The 19,494-nt window shown below is 40.2% G+C and overlaps 2 protein-coding genes across 7 annotated transcripts in view; both read left to right on the forward strand.

Annotated features, from left to right (window-relative positions):
• The first annotated feature begins 222 nt into the window (after positions 1-222).
• dctn4 (dynactin 4) lies at positions 223-8,944 on the forward strand. 2 transcript variants are annotated; one of them, XM_058063130.1, is made up of 14 exons: positions 223-473; positions 1,162-1,232; positions 1,333-1,511; positions 1,651-1,694; positions 2,100-2,207; positions 2,694-2,714; positions 3,429-3,502; positions 4,106-4,218; positions 4,307-4,416; positions 4,503-4,576; positions 5,513-5,567; positions 5,678-5,785; positions 8,026-8,123; positions 8,199-8,944. In XM_058063130.1, exons 1-14 carry the CDS (start codon positions 339-341, stop codon positions 8,419-8,421), a joined length of 1,413 nt encoding a protein of 470 aa, XP_057919113.1. In that variant the 5' UTR covers positions 223-338; the 3' UTR covers positions 8,422-8,944. The 2 variants fall into 2 exon arrangements, with proteins under 2 accessions (XP_057919113.1, XP_057919114.1); XM_058063131.1 differs by lacking the exon at positions 2,694-2,714 and having other exon boundaries at positions 228-473.
• Positions 8,945-15,022: 6,078 nt separating this feature from the next.
• Positions 15,023-19,494, forward strand: part of LOC131110189 (synaptopodin) — a 62,684-nt gene continuing 58,212 nt past the window's right edge. For 3 of the 5 annotated variants that reach the window (XM_058063015.1, XM_058063017.1, XM_058063019.1), the window contains exons 1-2: positions 15,053-15,734; positions 16,238-16,290. The gene's annotated coding sequence lies outside the window, so the exon portion shown is untranslated. Of the gene's footprint in view, positions 15,735-16,237; positions 16,291-19,494 lie in introns of all 5 variants that reach the window. The other 2 variants (XM_058063016.1, XM_058063018.1) reach the window with 2 other exon arrangements.

Raw genomic sequence — 19,494 nt, forward strand, 5'->3', positions numbered from 1 at the left:
GGAGGCGGTGCAAGGTGGACAGGATGACATTTTAAAATCTAGTTTAGATTTTTACTTATACTTATCCACCGCATTAGGTAAAATTTTCAGGTGCTGAATCAAACAATAGTGAGTCTTTTGGATGTGTTTCTTAAATGCCTGAATTGTGAGCACACATTGTTTTAATACTACATAATACGGAGAGAGGAAAATCCAGTTTTTTTGTTTCCAGTTTTGCATGCAACCAGTTCCAGTGAACACCACAAGAGGTCGACATTGTGAGCTCCGGGTCCGCTCTCGGAGAAAACAGACTATCCGTGACATCCAAGCAACACAGCGGCGGTGGAAGTCTGGCAGAGATGGCCTCCCTTCTCCAGCCAGAGAGAGTCGTCTATCTGGCTCGCGGAGAGAAGAAGATCAGGGCTCCTTTATCCCATCTGTATTTCTGCCGATACTGCAGTGAGCTAAGATCCTTAGAATGTGTGTCTCACGAGGTACGTTCTCCTGTTTTGCCTTCGTTTTTGTGTTAGCTTGTAGCTTATGTGTTAGCTGGCTTTGCTAGCAGCTATGACAGATAGGCGGAGTCAGAGGGAGCATTCACAAGTATCGAATGGTTGTGCAAACTGCCAATCAAGATTTTGTGCAAAATAATTTCATTCGATTGGTTGTGAGCGCTTTAGCTTCCGCTTACGTTAGGTCCTAGCCCTCGCAGGAACGCTAACTAGCCTAGCACTAGCCGGATGTACAAAACATCATTGACGAGCTCAGTATTTGACAGTTATAAAATAATATTCTTGTTCCTCTACACGCTATTATGTTATAAGCCAGTTGTGATTTCCATTGTTAAAGAAACTTACAAATTTAGCACACAGTCACGAACACCACGCCCAGAAGGGCCAAGTTGAGCTTCCAACAAATATTTTTACTATTTTGACTTGCATGCACCAGCTCGATAGCTTGTGATTACAATAAAATTACATGTAATGAATGTTACTATGCGTCCACATTTTTATTTGCATCGTTCCCGGACAGCAAAATTGTGGGAGACGTTAGCAATGGTAGATTCCCCGACAGGTCTTTCATTAGTAAGGATGTTAACCAAGTAGGCATTTTCTCCCCTAAATTGCTCAGTTTCCTTTAATTTCTCCAGTATATTAACAATTTCTACACCTCTCAATGAAGGTGGACTCCCATTATTGCCCCAGCTGCTTGGAAAACATGCCCTCTGCAGAGGCTAAACTTAAAAAGAACAGGTAAGGTTCACTTGATAGAGTCTGCAGAAGATTCTGTATTTGATTATGTCTCCACATGTGACCCTCCTTTGTTATTAACATTTCTCTGTTGGTGTCGCAGGTGTGCCAACTGTTTTGATTGCCCATGTTGCATGCACACCCTGTCCACTCGAGCTACGAACATCCCTGCTCCTCTGCCCGATGATCCCACTAAGACCGCTATGAAGAAAGCCTACTACCTGGCCTGTGGCTTTTGCCGCTGGACCTCCAGGGATGTGGGAATGGCTGACAAGTCAGTGGGTGCGTACTACTATGTGAATCGGGCGCCTAGGTGTGCATGTATTTATTTTTCTCAAATCTGTGACATACTAAATATTAAATACATACGACAGTTGTGATGTCTTGAAATGTAAACACCTTTCTATTTTGTCCTTTGCAGCCAGTGGTGGGTGGCAGGAGCCTGAAAACTCTCATACTCAGCGGGTAGGTTTCTCCAGTCATTTAAATTCCCTTGGGTTGATCACATGTTTAGTTGTGAATAGATGTCTCTGACTGAATCCCCCCTCCCCAACACACCAGTGGCTCAGAGTGTGTCTTTGTATAGGAGAAATACTGTAGTGTAGGGTCAAACTGTTGCCATCACCAAACTTTTAACACTTTCTAGAGCATGGATGTTCATGACGTCGATCGCGACCTATACAGATAGAACGGCAAAGTAGTTTGAGTCGACATCACCGTAGATGTCATTTGGCATCAGTCAGCTGACATTAAGCACCCATTGACTCTGCTGACTTGACACCTTATACTGTGTTATTGACATCCATTGCCATTTTCATACCGATAGAATGCAAAACCAATGTCTCTGTTGTGAATTTCCCTTCCTCGCAGATCAACAAGCTGATAGAGTATTACCAGCATCTGGCTCACAGAGAGAAGCAGGAGCGAGACAGGAAGAAGCTGGCCAGGAGACGACAGTGCATGCCTTTGGCTTTCTCGGTACACCGCTAGCACTCAGACAAACACGAAACCCATTTTGTAAAGTCTGTACCTTTCTATAACCTTTCTATAAATGTCACACAAGTGTGTCATTTTTCAGAAAAGTAGTTTAATGTTAAGAGATTCATTTAATACATAAGTGGAGCATTTTATTATCAGGTTGTGTTGAGAATGGACATACTTGTGTGAGCTACCTTAATAACAATATATTATATAAAAAGATTTGTATGTTAAACAGCCAAGTTAGTTGACTGTGTGTAATGTTTCATTGAGTCTTCCAGCCCTTGATTGCAGAACAATCTCTAATCGCTTAACTTGTGACGGCCTAGCTGTGTTTTTCCACTTGAGAGTTGTCTGTGTTGCTGTTGCAGGTCACCTTTTGCCACTGATGTTTGCTTAATCACTTCACATCTTCACTCTCTCCCCTTTTTCCTTTGCTAATGCATCCTGATATTTTATTTTTGAACCCCCCCTCCCCCCCCACAGCAACACACTATTCATGTGGTGGTGAGTTATATTTGCCTTTTCACAGTAGCACTTCTTAGTCTTTATCACTAATCGAAATTAGCGTGACCTCACAGATCACATGAATGTTTCTGTGGTGACATGAGGCTTGAGATTCACACACTGGAACCTTCTGTGCATGTTAGCAGGAGAGGGGCGACATTAGTATTTATGTATTTTATCATTTCTTTGAATAATTAAAAGCATAGTGCATATTTATCTTTGCAAAATGCAGCCACCTTACATTTACAACTCTCTGTACATTTGGAATATTATTTCACATAAGACCAGATAATATGTTTGCTTTATGCAAATGCTAATAATCTTATTGAGTCCTTTACTATAACTGCCGGCAACTAGCAGCTCATAACTCAAACAGCATGCCGTTCAAAGCAAAAAAAATATTGCGGCTTCACTCTAAAACACACTCATTAGTCGAGAGCACTGTATAAATGACAGTAAAAGAATACTTTGTGAGCATTAACTCTGACGACCCTTTTTACAATAGCTAAAACATTCAGTTAATTCTCTCCTGCTAATCATGGCAGAAAGGTTTTTAAAGCTTCTTCTTTTCTTTCATTTTGCTTTACAATTGTTTCCTGTATTGCTTTTTTTAGAATTTTTCACATCTCTTTAGTAGACGACACCTTCTGTTAAAAGTAGCTGTAGATTGTGTTTAATACATATTTCTGATTCAGTTTATTCTGGGTCTTGCAGGAAAAATATGGCCTTGGAACACGACTGCAGCGGCAAAGGTCTGGAGCGCCCATTTCGACTCTGGCTGGTCTTTCGTGAGTTACATGTTTTTTTCAGCTGCAATTACACTCCCCTACTGTTTTTTTCATATCATTTTAACAACAAAAATACATATATATAAATGTTTATGTATGTATAGTGGCCCAAAGGTGGAGTACTCATAAAATGTCTTCTAAGTTGTGAATTGAAAGGGCCGCTCTGCCTTAGTTACATATTTGTCCTTACACTATTACTGTGGAGAACAACTGCCCTCTGGGCGTCGCATTCAAGGACCTCCATCTGTTCTATGAGTATGAATAAGTGGCTGACAATACAAAAAAAAAAAACAGTTTTGATAGCGTATAATGGCCATTATAAAATCTTAACTCATTAGTAGACTATTACAAAGCAGAAGAAGAATAATGGGATGTTAAATGCTCTTTCTTTTAAAACTATCAATTTAATAGGCACTAATGCTGTTGACTGTGAAGAATTGGATGATTAAAATAAGTTTTATTGATTTTTTTTTAAATGTGTTTAAATGTGAGATTAGGAAGGATGTTGGAAGCTTAAAATAATGGTGGCAGATTACAACCAAGTGGAAGAAATAGCCTTCATTATAAGGGTATATTGATAACCGGACATGTGTTTCTTGGCAGCCTTAAAGAGGGGGAGGACCAGAGGGAGATCACTATTGAGCCTGCACAGGCTCTTGATGAGGTGGAGCCTCTGCCTGAGGATTGTTACACTCGACCCATCAGTTTGCCAGAGGGTAAGCCAACCCCTCTTGTCAATCATATTTGTAATGATATACACTGTCACACGAGGTGAACCTTTTAAGTTGAGTTTCGTCGTCTCAGTTACCACGCTGCGCCAGCGACTCCTGCAGCCCGACTTCCAGCCTGCCGGAGCCTCCCAGCTGCATCCGCGACACAAACACCTCCTCATGAAGCGCTCACTGCGCTGCAGGGTCAGACGGACAAATCCTTGCCTGGTTATTTCACATCAGTGTACCGTAGACTGACTTTGCATCACTTTTATGTCGTTTCCCTCCAGAAATGCGAGCACAACCTGAGCAAGCCCGAATTCAATCCGACTTCAATCAAGTTTAAAATTCAGCTAGTGGCTGTGTGAGTGTCAATTCATGGAGACGCACATTACACAGTACACTTGCACCACTTAGAATTATTATCAGTACACCTTATATTCTCCTTATAATGGGCGGTCGTTTCCCATGAACTTCAATGACAGTAAAGCCCTGTTTAAGTAAATAAATATCTCTTACAGTGTCAATACAAAGATGCATCCAAATGTTCTCATTTCAACTCAATATTTCCCCCTAAGAAATAATATAGTGGAAAAACACGTTCCTAGATGGAACCATAAAACCTTAATCACCTTGTCCAAGTAAAATGAGAAGTTAACTCCTGTGTACAGGAGACACAGTTTTTCCAGAACATTTTTGGGCGAACACCAAATCGTGCCACTTTTTGAGTGACTTTGATATTCCACTGTAGAAGATTATCTGCTATTGTAATGATTCAACTCATTCAAGCACAGCCATTTTGCAAGCGACATCCCCTTCAGTCACAGCCATTTTAGAAGATTTTCAGTGAGGCACACAGAATATTGTGGAACCTACCAAATTAAAGGCTCATTTTTCAGCAAAAAAAAAGTTTTTTTTAGCAGTTAGCAGTAGAACATTAGTAAGTTTCAGTAAAAAGTTTCACATTTGGAACTGAACTATATGTATACATGCGTTACAATTTGCATGCAATGCTCAATGTGAGCTCTTACCGAATGCACTTCTGTCACTTTGTGGCCGTTTTCATGGCTTCAAACTACTCTGATGTTAAATCCAGTCATCGGGAGTTGCATGTTGGGTTTTATAAAAAGGTCTTTAAATGAGTTGATAGTTAGAATGTAGTAAATGTATTTCTAAAGTGTACCGTTATTTTATTTTTACTTACCAAGGGCTTTCTCTTTTTATGTTGCCTCTTATTTTTAAGTGTTGTTCATTTCTCATATTCAATGTTCTCATAATGAACTATAAATTCTTTCCGTAGGAGTTACATCCCTGAAGTGAGAATTATGTCCATTCCAAATCTGCGCCACATGAAGGTCAGCGATATGCATTCAATCCGCAAATGATTTTGTGAACTCCTGTTTAGAATCCCTCCATGAGGCATCAGCGATGTTAATGAAACCTTTATACCTTCTGGTTTCTCTAGGAAAGCCAAGTGCTGCTGACCCTGACCAACCCAGTGGAGAACATCACCCACGTTACTCTGGCTTCCTGTGAGGAAGACGATCCCGATGACATCAACAGCACTGCAGAGGTATTCGAACTCCCCTCGGAAGTTTTCTTAAATCACACAAAATATCTACACTATATTATGTATTCCTGCTATTATTGCAAAAGGGCACAACTACGGGTTTCATTTAATTAAGCTGCACCTGTTCAATATAAATAGTCTGGGGTAAAATGTTAATGAAAACAAGAAAATCACATAAAACATGACCGCCAGGTCTGATTAACTTAGCAGGTCTTTTGTTAATTTGCCTAATTTATCGTTTGGCTGACATGAATTACTCACTTCACCACCATCAGTCAGCAGCGCTATTGGAGAATGCTGAGAAACTACCTGGCCAAGCGAGCAACTCTGGGGAAGGAGGGGGGGATTTGGCTTTCATTGACGCTATGGGATCATATTTGCTGAGCTCATCCAATTTTCATACATCTTGGAAATTATTTTGTCTTTGGGGATTCCGATCTGGGCTCTATGCTTTGTTTGTAATACATACCGTGTGTAGTTATGAGCTCGGGGACCAAAGGGTTTCATTGAAATTAAATGTAACTGCCAGGTTTTGGTCCTTCTGGCACTACTGCACACAATATACACTCACCTTTCTGTAATGATGGCGCAAAGGCTGCTCGTGGAGGGGAGGAAAATAGCATCTATTTGTCCCTCAGGCAGTGCAGGAGACGTGGTGCAGTGTGGTGGAAAACAGTGAAAACTTTTTAATAGGCCAGATATGGGCAATATTATTAAACGTTTTACACTTTTGAGTGTCTTTCAACAGTATATCACTCTAAGAATATATTATTGTTACAATTTAAGCACTGAAATTGATAGGATGTAGATCATTTTAAGTGTTTGTCCCCTCCCCGATTACCTATTTTTTGTGTTTGTTACACTTTAAATGTTTCAGATCATCAAACAAAAACAACACAAAATGAAGCTTTTAAATGAATCAGTTTATTATTGGGGGGGGGGGGGGGGGGGTTAAAACCTACACAGCCTTGTTTGTGTGTGTGTGTGTGTGCGTTAAAACACAAAACAACTGAGATTAATGGAGATCTATCAGTCTGGAAAAGGTTAAAAAAAAGCTATTTTTAAAGCTTTGGGACTCCAGCATACCACAGTGTGAGCTATTTGCCACAAATGACCACAAAGTGGTGAACCTTCCCGGCCAAACGAAACTCCCCCAAGAGCGCGGCGAGCACTCATCCAAGAGGTCCGAACAAAACCACACAGCAACTGCAGGCCAAAACAAAAACCACTGCCGGACAAAATTAACATTAAGGCTCGTTTAAGTTTTGCCACTAAACGTCTCGATGATCCCCAAGGATATTCTGTGGTACATCTGTGGGGAAACATAAAACTACATTTCAGAAAAAGAACAGTAAAATATGGTGGTGGTAGTGTGATGGTCTGGGGCTGTTTTGCTGCCAAACAGGACATAAGGCAACGGCAATGTCAGGCAAGTGTCTTGTACAATGTGTAGGGTGAGCACGTAGTGGTGGTAGTAGTAGTAGTAATAGTCGTATTAGTAGTACTCCACACAACTAGCCGTCAACCCTACTCACTGAGGAGTCAAGTCCTGTTTGAGCTCCATTTGTCAGCTGTCTCGGGCACAGCAAGTGGCGCTGTGATCCCATTGGAGGACGGTCTGCTGAGCCGCCTGTTGCCAACGGCCAGCTCTGATGACAGCCTGTTTGTCTTGGCCTCTTTTTTTTTTTTTTTTATAATGATGAAGTCACAGACCTGACTAGGTAAGTAAGAGCTCCTGGCCATAACACAACCCGACCCATTTCTATTGGCGCTGCGACCAAAAGTGAGCGTGCAGTTATCTTTCTGCCTGATTTGATATTCAAACACCTGGAGGCCGTCGCGGACCGCATAGGGACACGCTTGGCTGCTTGCATTGACCAGCTCGTCCCAAAAAAAGGGGGGGATTTGGCTCACCTCTTAGTGTGACATCATGTTGCTGACCCATGCAGTCTTGCTCGTTTGCTGGAAATGTTTTTGTTGGCAGGACTTCCTTTTGCTACAGAAGCTTTCTACTAATCATACATAATTCTGGACTATTTTATTGCTATGATCACATACACCCAGATCCATTATTTCTTCTGTAACTCTATGACCCCCAAATATAATCTTTGCTCCGTTTTCGGGTTGAGGAAATGTGTTTAGGCAGTCGTAAAATTGAATTGGGAGAAAAAATAGAGATGAGACTCCTGCTTGACCTCCCGTAAAAAAGAGGATTGAGTGTTTGGCTTGTGTTTGTCTTTAAGGTCATTGTGCCCCGTAAGGAGCTGGTGTTGGCAGGGAAGGATGCTGCTGCTGAGTATGATGAATTGGCTGAACCTCAAGACTTCCACGATGACCCCGAGTGAGTAGATAAGCGCACACACACACACACCGGACGGCGCACCAACATTTACGCCTCGAGTGGTCTTCTCCGCAGTGTTGTTGCCTTCAGGAAATCCAACAAAATTGGTTTCTTCATCAAAGTGATCCCCCGCAAAGAGGAGGATGCCGATGTCACCGTTTCGTTTAAGATCCGGCACGACTTCCGCAACCTCACCGCTCCCGTCCGGGCCAGCGAGGAGGGCGGCGGCGACGCCACCGCCGAGGCTATTTGGCTCACGCACCACGTCGAGATGAGACTGGGACCGCTTGTCCCTTAGAAGTTAAATCACCATTTCTATCAACATTAGCATACTGTTTATTTTTTTTTTTATGCTTTTGTTTCCCTGCTTCCACTAAATAAGTTGAAAGTGAGCAGCACATCATAGTCCCGTAAGATCCAAGTGTCGGTGTAGGCTATACCCGCGTCCATCAGTTGCAAGTTTTATCTCGTTAACAGCAACTACAGTTTTTTTTTCCAGTTTGCATATCAGACGAAATGCAACAAAACAGCAACTTCACAAGAAACTGGTGAGTGTAACAAAAAAAAAAGCATAATAGGAGATCATATCAGAGAACTGCTCACACGCAGCGCCTGTCGCTTCCCTCAGACGGCGGCGGCGTACTAAACCCGCATGGATCATCTATAATAAATATTACAACTGTCATTGTGTCCGACGTGCTGCTGTACTCCGCTTTGTTCTCCGCGCAAAATGGAAAAGTAACTTGACACTACAACAAGCTCTGTACAAGTAGAATTGCAAGTTTTCCGCTGCGCTGCCTAATAAATTGTCAACTTGTGAAGTTTGTCTCTTGAGGATTTTGTTGGAAATCCTGTGAAATTGCGCTTTTAAAAAGACAGTATATTCTAAACCAGGGGTGGGCAAACTATGGCCCGGGGGCCACATGCGGCCCGCCAAGTGTTTCAATATGGCCCGCCTGTTTTTTCCAAAGTATTTCATTTAAACTCAACACATAACCTGGCATCGTGGCTTGGGCCAACTTTTTGATGGTTGAGGTAGCTGCTTTATCAATTTCGTTATTTGATGTGGTCTGTTGTTTACAAAATGCTCTTGGAAAAAGTAACACAAGCACAAAAATAAAAATAATGACGATAATAATAATAATAAGAATGTTGTTAATAATAATATTACTATTATTATATTCATATTGTTGTTAATAATATTAATATAATAGTCGCAATATTATTATTGTTTTTTATTATTTGTATTATTAACAATAATAATAATATAATGATAATAACATTACTATAACAAATAACAAATCTAATATAATAATATATATATAAAATAGTAATAATAAAGACAATAATAATAATAAAAATAATAATACATTTAATTTCCAACACTTTACATCAAATAAATGATTTCAAAGTGCGCATATAGCAGATTGCATGACATTTTTACATGTAAAATATGTGTAAAAATAGGACTGTTGCATGTAAAATACTATATAGTCTGCCCCCCCCTGTCAATTTTGTTAAATCAATGCGTCCCGCGAGTCAAAAAGTTTGCCCACCCCTGTTCTAAACCCTTCCCAACTACTTTTATATTTAATTTAGGTTATAGGTAGGTGATAAAAAATATTTACCATTACTGAAATGAAACATTTCTGCCTTACAAAAGTTTACTATTAATGTATTAAGCATTTAAAAAAGTGTAACTACTATATAAACATATTATAAACCCACCCATAATAGAAAAAAATGCCCATGTGGCTGTTAGAATGTGCTCCAAGTGTTGCAGTACCGAGTCCCACCACCAGGTTGTGCTGCAGCCCGACTTTTCATCCACGTAATAATAAAGGCAGTGCGGCTCGGCGGTCATCAGATGGCACTTTACTCATAATCGTACACGATGTGCTCCAGCAGCATTTGCCTGAACGGCGATCATGATGTTCCACGGATGCACTGCTTCAAGCTAGAGGACACCAACAAATCTGCACCGCAATGTTTAACGAGAAGCCAAGCGAGACTAAATGTTATTTGGAGAGGCGTCGCTGTGATGAAAAATCGTCTTCAACGTTGGGATTAGCTGGGAAAAGAATGCTATTTTACACACGGGACAGCTTATAGGCTATAAGAGGCAGATCTGTAAACAGACCCTTTCCGTCTGGGTAATAAAGCAATGATTTTCTTTTATCTTCAGCAGACATAAACAGCTTAGAAGAGCACACCCTGAAAATGAGGTAATAAAATCGTCACAGAGTGAATCCATGCCACAGGAACGGCCTGGGCGACCATTAAAAGTCAGTAAGTGACTTCTATACCTGCAGCTTCTGTCTCCTGGGAGGGGGTGGCATTTTTTATTGATAAGCGATGAACTATTCTTTATTATTGGAAATGACCTATACTCTTTTGACTGTGCAGTAATTTTTGTAAATAATGTAATCAAATTTGATGTAAATGCTTATTGGTTTTGGAAACAAGAGCTATTATTGTTAGTTACAGTTAGAAATCCAACAGATTTAGCATTTATGTTGTTTTGTTTCATTGTGGGGCGGCACGGTGGTCTAGTGGTTAGCGTGCAAACCTCACAGCTAGGAGACCAGGGTTCAATTCCACCCTCGGCCATCTCTGTGTGGAGTTTGCATGTTCTCCCCGTGCATGCGTGGGTTTTCTTCGACATTCTAGGCAAATTGTCCATAGGTATGAATGTGAGTGTGAATGGTTGTTTGTCTATATGTGCCCTGTGATTGGCTGGCCACCAGTCCAGGGTGTACCCCGCCTCTCGCCCGAAGACAGCTGGGATAGGCTCCAGCACCCCCTGCGACCCTCATGAGGAAAAGCGGTAGAAAATGAATGAATGAATGTTTCATTGTGGAGCGGCACGGCGGTCTAGTGGTTTGCGTGCAGACCTCACTGCTACGAGACCAGGGTTCAATTCCACCCTCTGCCATCTCTGTGTGGAGTTTGCATGTTCTCCCCGTGCATGCGTGGGTTTTCTCCGGGTACTCCGGTTTCCTCCCACATTCCAAAAACATGCTAGGCTAATTGGCGACTCCAAATTGTCCATAGGTATGAATGTGAGTGTGAATGGTTGTTTGTCTATATGTGCCCTATGATTGGCTGGCGACCAGTCCAGGGTGTACCCCACCTCTCGCCCAAAGACAGCTGGGATAGGCTCCAGCACCCCTGCCACCCTCATGAGGAAAAGCGGTAGAAAATGAATGAATGAATGTTTCATTGTGGAGCGGCACTGCGGTCTAGTGGCTAGTGCGCAGACCTCACAGCTAGGAGTCCAGGGTTCAATTCCACCCTCGGCCATCTCTGTGTGGAGTTTGCATGTTTCTCCGGGTACTCCGGTTTCCTCCCACATTCCAAAAACATGCTAGGTTAATTGATGACTCCAAATTGTCCATAGGTATGAATGTGAGTGTGAATGGTTGTTTGTCTATATGTGCCCTGTGATTGGCTGGCGACCATTCCAGGGTGTACCCCGCCTCTCGCCCAAAGACAGCTGGGATAGGCTCCAGCACCCCCCGTGACCCTCGTGAGGATAAGCGGTAGAAAATGAATGAATGAATTGAGTTCTCCTCTTATTTTGTGTGGAAGTGGTAACTTATTTTATCTTAAGTGGCTACGACCACTTCACCAAGTGATTGGCTGGCGACCATTCCAGGGTGTACCCCGCCTCTCGCCCAAAGACAGCTGGGATAGGCTCCAGCACCCCCGCGACGCTCATGAGGAAAAGCGGTAGAAAATGAATGAATGAATGTTTCATTGTGTTTTGATGAGAAACAACCCGTCCCACTTTGCTCAATCGTCATTGAACACACCACAGCTAGTTTGAGTAACACTATCCCTAAAATAACATCTGGGAAAAAGATTGTTTGAATCTGACAGGATATATTACACATTATGTTTTTTTTTATTGTAAACAACACTGAAATCTCATCCATATAAATGTGATTTTAATGTTATTGGTGCATTCAGTGAGAATGTCTCCTCTCTTCTTCTTCTTCTTCTTTTGCTGCTGTGCTCTTTGGGGTTTTATTTAGAAATAGGGAGCCAGATGTAAAATTCCTCACTCCATCATCAAGTAGACCTTTCCACAATGACATCATGCTCACAACTGCCAGTAAGTCAGCCACAGAAGAAGACCGGTCGGAAAAAGAGGAAAAAAAAAAAAAAAACCCACACACACATTTCAGGAGAAGCTTTAAAGTCTCTAACATCTAATTAAAAGATTGCATCGACAAGGCTGCAGTGAATGAACTGTACAGATGAGCAGACGGGGGGGGGGATGAAGGTGTGTTTTATATGAATCACCTCCTACATTTCTGCTCACCAGACCATCATCTGCTTAAATAAAGGTCATAACTAATGACACCCACCGACAGGAACAACCACACATGTGGGTACAAATGGGAAACTTTTCTTCATTTCCGAAGCGTATGGAATGTTGACTTTGGATGAAAAAAGATCGAAAAAGATCCTTCAAGGACGCCCCGGCTGACGAAGACGGTCGCTGAGGGCTTTCATTTGTTATTTGCTCAATTGATTACGTGCATCAGACCCCCCCCCCCCCCCCCCCCACACACACACACACTCCGAGCTGAGGTCACCACACAAATTGTGTCCTAACGGGAACCACTGGAGTCACCAGAGGGAGGAAACCATTCCTCACTCATTAGAAAGACAAACTGGCAATGAAATGACAAATTGCTCCAAGTCAAGTTTAGAATTGAGGTCTTTCTGATGTGATTCATCCAGTGGTCACTTCAAACCTGAGGGTGAATATAAATCATAATTCCCTTCATTTTTGTCTCGCTTCTGAGGAATGCCAGGTCACCGGAAAAGCTTTTATGTTTACGGAGATGCGTGCCCAGGATGAACTGCATGGTTGAAAACAGCTTGGTGGAACTGTACGTGCCCATTACGTTGGTGATGTATGCTTTGGGGTGGTGAACGCCTCTCTCCCCATCTCTGGTGGAAGTCGGCTGGGAGAGGCTCCAATGCTGGATGGGTAGATGGATGGAGGTCTTCACTGAGGTCCTTTGAACCCCATCTCCCAAATTTCTGATATTTGCAGTCAGCACATACCTTTATGCATGAGTGAAAAGAAAGCTATCCTCCTGTTTAGTGTGGAAGTGGTATAATTTTGCCTTGTCTGTTCTGTTTTTGTCCATGAGTGAAAAGAAAGCTATCCTCCCATTTAGTGTGGAAGTGGTATAATTTTGCCTTGTCTGCTCTTTTTTTGTCCATGAGTGAAAAGAAAGCTCTCCTCCCGTTTAGTGTGGAAGTGGTATAATTTTGCCTTGTCTGCTCTTTTTTTGTCCATGAGTGAAAAGAAAGCTCTCCTCCCGTTTAGTGTGGAAGTGGTATAATTTTGTCATGTCTGTTCTTTTTTTGTCCATGAGTGAAAAAAAGCTCTCCTTCCAGTTAGTGTGGAAGTGGTATAATTTTGCCTTGTCTGTTCTTTTTTTGTCCATGAGCGAAAAGAAAGCTCTCCTCCCGTTTAGTGTGGAAGTGGTATAATTTTGCCTTGTCTGTTCTTTTTTTGTCCATGAGTGAAAAGAAAGCTCTCCTCCCGTTTAGTGTGGAAGTGGTATAATTTTGCCTTGTCTGTTCTTTTTTTGTCCATGAGTGAAAAGAAAGCTCTCCTCCCGTTTAGTGTGGAAGTGGTATAATTTTGCCTTGTCTGTCCTTTTTTTCTCCACTCTTTTTAAACACTTTCTCAAGTTCACAAGAAGTAAATCGGAGACCCCAACTTGCTGTTAGATTATTAGAGCACCCCATGGTCACCTTTACACTCCTGTTTTTCATTGTTCACAACTCATGCTCCCGGGATTTGAGACGCTAGCTAAACTAAAGCCAATAAATTACCACTTCCACATGGAATGGGAGGAAAATTATTTTTCACTCTATCATGTCGAACATGCCATGACTGACTTAATGCAGTGTAGGGTAAATGTAATTGTACGGTATAAAAAGCAATGTATGCTTCTTCGTAGGCACCAATGACATTTCCCAGTGACGTAAATGAACGTTTTCTTCACAGTATGTCCGTGTTTGGCCCCTCGTAACAAAGGGTCATTTTCACTATGCACAGCATGCACTGAGTCACCCTTATCACACCTCAGTCTGAACTTCCCAGAAGGCTTTGGCTGTCTCTGCACTGACATATAATTTGAGTCGCAAGACTTTTGGCGCCGGATCACAAATGACACGTATTTATTTGTATCAGCATACAGAATGAAACTCGAGTTCCTTCGATGACATTTTGCAGAAAAGAGTCGTGCATCTGCAGATATGCGCAGGAAGAAGGTAATTAGATGATACCGAGTCTCTGATCAACAGACGTCATCTCACATAAGGAATGACTCACAATGATAAATGCCAAACATGGAAAAAAAATCTTAGATATTATATTAAAAGCAGTTATTACTATGAAGCAGAGGTGTGCACTCGAGTCATTACATTGATGACTGATGACTCTAAATTATCCATAGGTATGAAGGTGAGTGTGAATGGTTGTTTGTCTATATGTGCCCTGTGATCGGCTGGCCTCTCCCCATATAAAACGAACAATGACTCAGAACTTGTGAAAATAATTATTTTTTTAAGTGAGTGTGCTGAGTATAATGTGCTACCATTTTAAGTAATCAACAAACATAATTGTTATGATCTTTCCTTTTGATTCTGCCTTATTGAATACATCTATTATAGTCTGCCAGCCTGTTCTAAAAATAGCTCAAATAGCAAGTGAGCCGCATTTAATTGTTTCGGTTGCTATTCCTGTTTAAATGGCTTACATATAAACTTGAAATGACAATATACATACATATAAACGATTTAAAAATATTGTTATTTTAAGTTAACCTGTGATTAAACGTAGCTCTCAATTACGACGCTAGATGGGCACCTGAATGCAACTGGGCAGCGCACACCAATGAGAGATGTTGTCGTAACACGCAGCTTGTTTTTGATGTTCAAATAAGAGTGTCCGTCTATAAAGGTGAGTATTTGTTATTCGTTCAATTTAGACACTGTTTGCACCGTGTTGTGACAATGCATTGTAAGCATCCAGCCGCCGAATTGGTCGCTAAAACGCTGAGCTAAGTTAGCTTAGTTTAGCTTCGTCACTAATTCCGGAAGCTGACAAGACATTTCCGGAAATGGAAACGGAATGGATATTATAATTCTTACAAGTAGAGTAAGAGCGAATTTAACCGAAGTAAAATTCCTTGTTTGTGTAAGCATACTTGGCCAATAAAATATAAATAAAGCTAATTCTGATAAAATGCTATACTATCTTTAATTTAGGTTTACTCTTTTTTTATTTTTTAGGGTTACTTCTGACTTACCCACTACTTCCTGGTTCGGTAAGCTAAGCATCATGGGAATTTTACGTAGTTCTTTTAGTGTGAGCAACAAACTAATTACTGTACTGTAGTCAGCAATCTATTTAATGCATGTTTACATAGCTACATAGCAACATTATGCAGTTGACTTTCTGCAAGCTTGAGCTAAAAAAAACAAACAACCCAAAACAATCTGTAGCTTTTCCTCAATGGAAGAACGTCAGTGACAAACACCTTCCAGCTCATGCAGGCCTTAACTCTTGAGTAGGTAAGTACCTCTTGTGTGACATTTCTATGTGTTTTTGTTTGTCACATAAGCAAGAATAACACCACATTTACATTAATAATATTAAACAGGTGGTAGAAAGTCATTGTGTATAATAAATGTTTCTGCAAAATTATTGGCGACATGCTGATAAACAGAAACTGACAAACATAAACTGGCAAGCGCCATGATCCGGCTCAGCGTGCAGTGTCATGGTTGGCAGACGCACTCCCAGCAGCCTCAGGATTAGGAAATTAGCAAATTCATTGCTTTACTGAAAATGATTGGACTCATACAGAAAATACATTTCAGTTTGTTCTATAATATTATTTTTATTTTTTATGTGTAATTTTTATCGTGACTGGCCAGCGGCTTCACTTGAATGCATGTCACTGTCTACGGTATAGCAGGCAAAATGTCAACAATATAATAGAACATCCTACATTTTTGTACTCTTTTTTTTTTTTGTGCATGTAATGTTCATCCTGCATTAATCTTCATCTCAGGCCAGCGAGAGTCCACTCAGGATTCAGTTTGTGTCGCCCATCTCATCTTGAAAGTAAGCTTCTATCCCTGGTATTTGCATAATGATTCATCTCGCACCCGCAGCAGCTACAGATGTAGTGATGCAATCATTTAAAAATGTATTAATGAGCCCTTGATGTGTAAAAAAAAAAAAAAGTGCTACAACTAGCTGAATAGTCTTATACAAGGGTACGGTGGGATTTGGCACCGACAGCACAAAGTCGGGAATGTCACGGCTAAAGCGATGAACTGCGTTGAGGAGTTGAGCTCAGCTTGCTTGTGAGTATCAATAATTCAGGCTTTTCGTTTAGTCTTGAGCGGGATTCATTTAACGTTATGGCTGGTGCTTCGGAGTTGTTTGTATGTTAATACATGTTTATGAAGAGGATAAAAAAGGAGAATAATTAACTTTTTTGATAAAAAAAAATCAAGTACTTATTAGTTTGATTTATTATTTTTGTTTAACTAACTCCAAGCATATAATGCTGCTGTCAAAAATAAAAAAACTAACAAAAATTTGCTGACTTTTCTGCTATATGGAAGGACAGCAATGACAAGCACTTATGACATGCCTTGATAATTTGTCCTCTGATTGGCAAGAATGATAACATCACACTTACAGTAAATACAGTCAAAGTGATACTGATAGTTATATAATAAGTGAAAAGTGAAAGTAAGTGATAGTTTATACTGAATGATTATTATAACATAACATTATATTATTAATAACATTATATTATCTTAAGTTTCTGCCTATTTGATCGGGAAATATGCCACTTAAGTGATTTTGACTTAAGAAAATGTTAAAAATCCCTCCAAAAATACATGTATTATATAATTTAATCAACAAATATTATTTATTTTTGAATCGCCGACTATATTGTAGTACTAAGTTGTTTTAATACAAAACCAACACATCACTTCTTCTTTGCCAAAATTGTCCATCCAGCTTACATTTTGGAGCGGCCTTTTATTGTGGCCAGCCTGTCTATTGATCAGGAAATATGCCACTTGAGTGATTTTGACTTAAGAAAATGTTAAAAATCCCTCCAAAAATACATGTATTATATAATTTAATCAACAAATATTATTTATTTTTGTTTCGCCGACTATATTGTAGTATTAAGTTGCTTTAATACAAAACCAACACAGCACTTTTTTGACAAAATTGTCCACCCAGCTTACATTTTGTAATGGCCTTTTATTGTGGCCAGCCTGTCTATTGATCAGGAAATATGCCACTTGAGTGATTTTGACTTAAGAAAAATTTAAAAATCCCTTCAAAAATACATGTATTATATAATTTAATCAACAAATATTATTTATTTTGTATCACCGACTATATTGTAGTACTAAGTTTTTTAATACAAAACCAACACAGCACTTTTTTGACAAAATTGTCCACCCAGCTTACATTTTTGGAGCGGCCTTTTATTGTGGCCAGCTTGTCTATTGATCAGGAAATATGCCACTTGAGTGATTTTGACTTAAGAAAATGTTAAAAATCCCTCCAAAAATACATGTATTATATAATTTAATCAACAAATATTATTTATTTTTGCATCGCCGACTATATTGTAGTATTAAGTTGTTTTAATACAAAACCAACACAGCACTTCTTCTTTGCCAAAATTGTCCACCCAGCTTACATTTTGTAATGGCCTTTTATTGTGGCCAGCCTGTCTTACATCTTTGAGTTCATCTCATAAAAGACGGGAACAAAACAAAAATGTTGCATTTCTATTTTTGTTGATAAACAAAACTGATTGGAATAGCGTACCTAATACAGTGGCCGGTGTGCATAAATACGACTTTCAGTGTCTTTTGCCTTCAGCCATAAAAAGCCGTAAACAGCAACTGCTGTTGTTTATGTGCACCCACAGTAATTCAGCTGTCACTGCGAGGTGAACATTAGCAGAGATTAGACTACATTCTCTGGCGTCTGAAGTGGGAAATATCCCAAATATATCTTAGAACTGAGCGATTGCTTCTGTCTGAGTGCTTGTTTATCTAAACAGTGGACACACCGAGGGTGTGTTTGGCTGTCAGGACGTCCTCTAACATTGCCAAATCTTGTCACAAGGCAGATGTTTGCTGGCTTGACGTGGAGGTTGCTCGGAGTTTGTGTACACCGTCGTTCCATTTTAATTTCCTGTTGATGTGACTCATAGATTTGGTTTCCTGCTCATGCTGGAAAGATAATCTTGTGAGTGAGAAGTTCCTCACAACGTGTTCACTCCTGGATTGTACATGTATAGTTCCTGTTATGTGTGTTGTTTTGATGGGAAGCTTTCAAATACTTGATGGTTCCATTCCCAATCAGCGACCGTGTGAACGCTTGCTTGTCTATTTGTGATTGATGAATGACAGGTGGGATAGGTTCCAGCTCAGAATCCATGATAAAAGACTGGAATGGAATAGTTTCTATGACAGGGGTGGGCAAACATTTTGACTCGCATTGATATAACAAAATTTCCGGGGGGGCAGACTATATATTTCACACGTAACAGTCCACCTGGTATTATTGTATCTGTAAAATTGTCATGCAATCTGCTATTATTATTTATTATTTTATATTTATTTTTAAATATTTAAAAAATAATAAAATATTATAATAATTAAAATAAAATAAAAATAATAATTATTATATTATTATGATGTAAAATATGCAAATATAACAATATTATTATATATAATTAATATAATAATTAGCATTAATATAATAAATATAATAATCATAATAGTTATAATAATAATATAATAATTATTATTTTAATTTTTATTATTATTATGTGCTTGTGTCTCTTTTTTCAGGAGCACTTTGTAAACAACAGACCATGTCAAACAACGAAATTGATACAACCATCAAAAGGTTGGCTCAGGCCATGATGCCAGGTTGTATGTTCATTCATTCATTCATTTTCTACCGCTTTTTCCTCACGAGGGTCGCGGGGGGTGCTGGAGCCTATCCCAGCTGTCTTCGGGCGAGAGGCGGGGTACACCCTGGACTGGTCGCCAGCCAATCACAGGGCACATATAGACAAACAACCATTCACACTCGCATTCATACCTATGGACAATTTGGAGTGGCCAATCAACCTAGCATGTTTTTGGAATGTGGGAGGAAACCGGAGTACCCGGAGAAAACCCACGCATGCACGGGTAGAACATGCAAACTCCACACAGAGATGGCCGAGGGCGGGGACCGAACCCTGGTCTCCTAGCTGTGAGGTCTGCG

Source organism: Doryrhamphus excisus, chromosome 23, assembly GCF_030265055.1.
Source record: "Doryrhamphus excisus isolate RoL2022-K1 chromosome 23, RoL_Dexc_1.0, whole genome shotgun sequence".
Classification (NCBI taxonomy): domain Eukaryota; kingdom Metazoa; phylum Chordata; class Actinopteri; order Syngnathiformes; family Syngnathidae; genus Doryrhamphus; species Doryrhamphus excisus.

Bases quoted from the DNA above. Each gene is read 5' to 3' on its own strand.
- dctn4 (XM_058063130.1), top strand. From the start codon at position 339: ATGGCCTCCCTTCTCCAGCCAGAGAGAGTCGTCTATCTGGCTCGCGGA. The intron at 1,233-1,332 runs GTAAGGTTCACT...TTGGTGTCGCAG, and splicing joins GCTAAACTTAAAAAGAACAG to GTGTGCCAACTGTTTTGATT. The intron at 1,695-2,099 runs GTAGGTTTCTCC...CCTTCCTCGCAG, and splicing joins AAAACTCTCATACTCAGCGG to ATCAACAAGCTGATAGAGTA.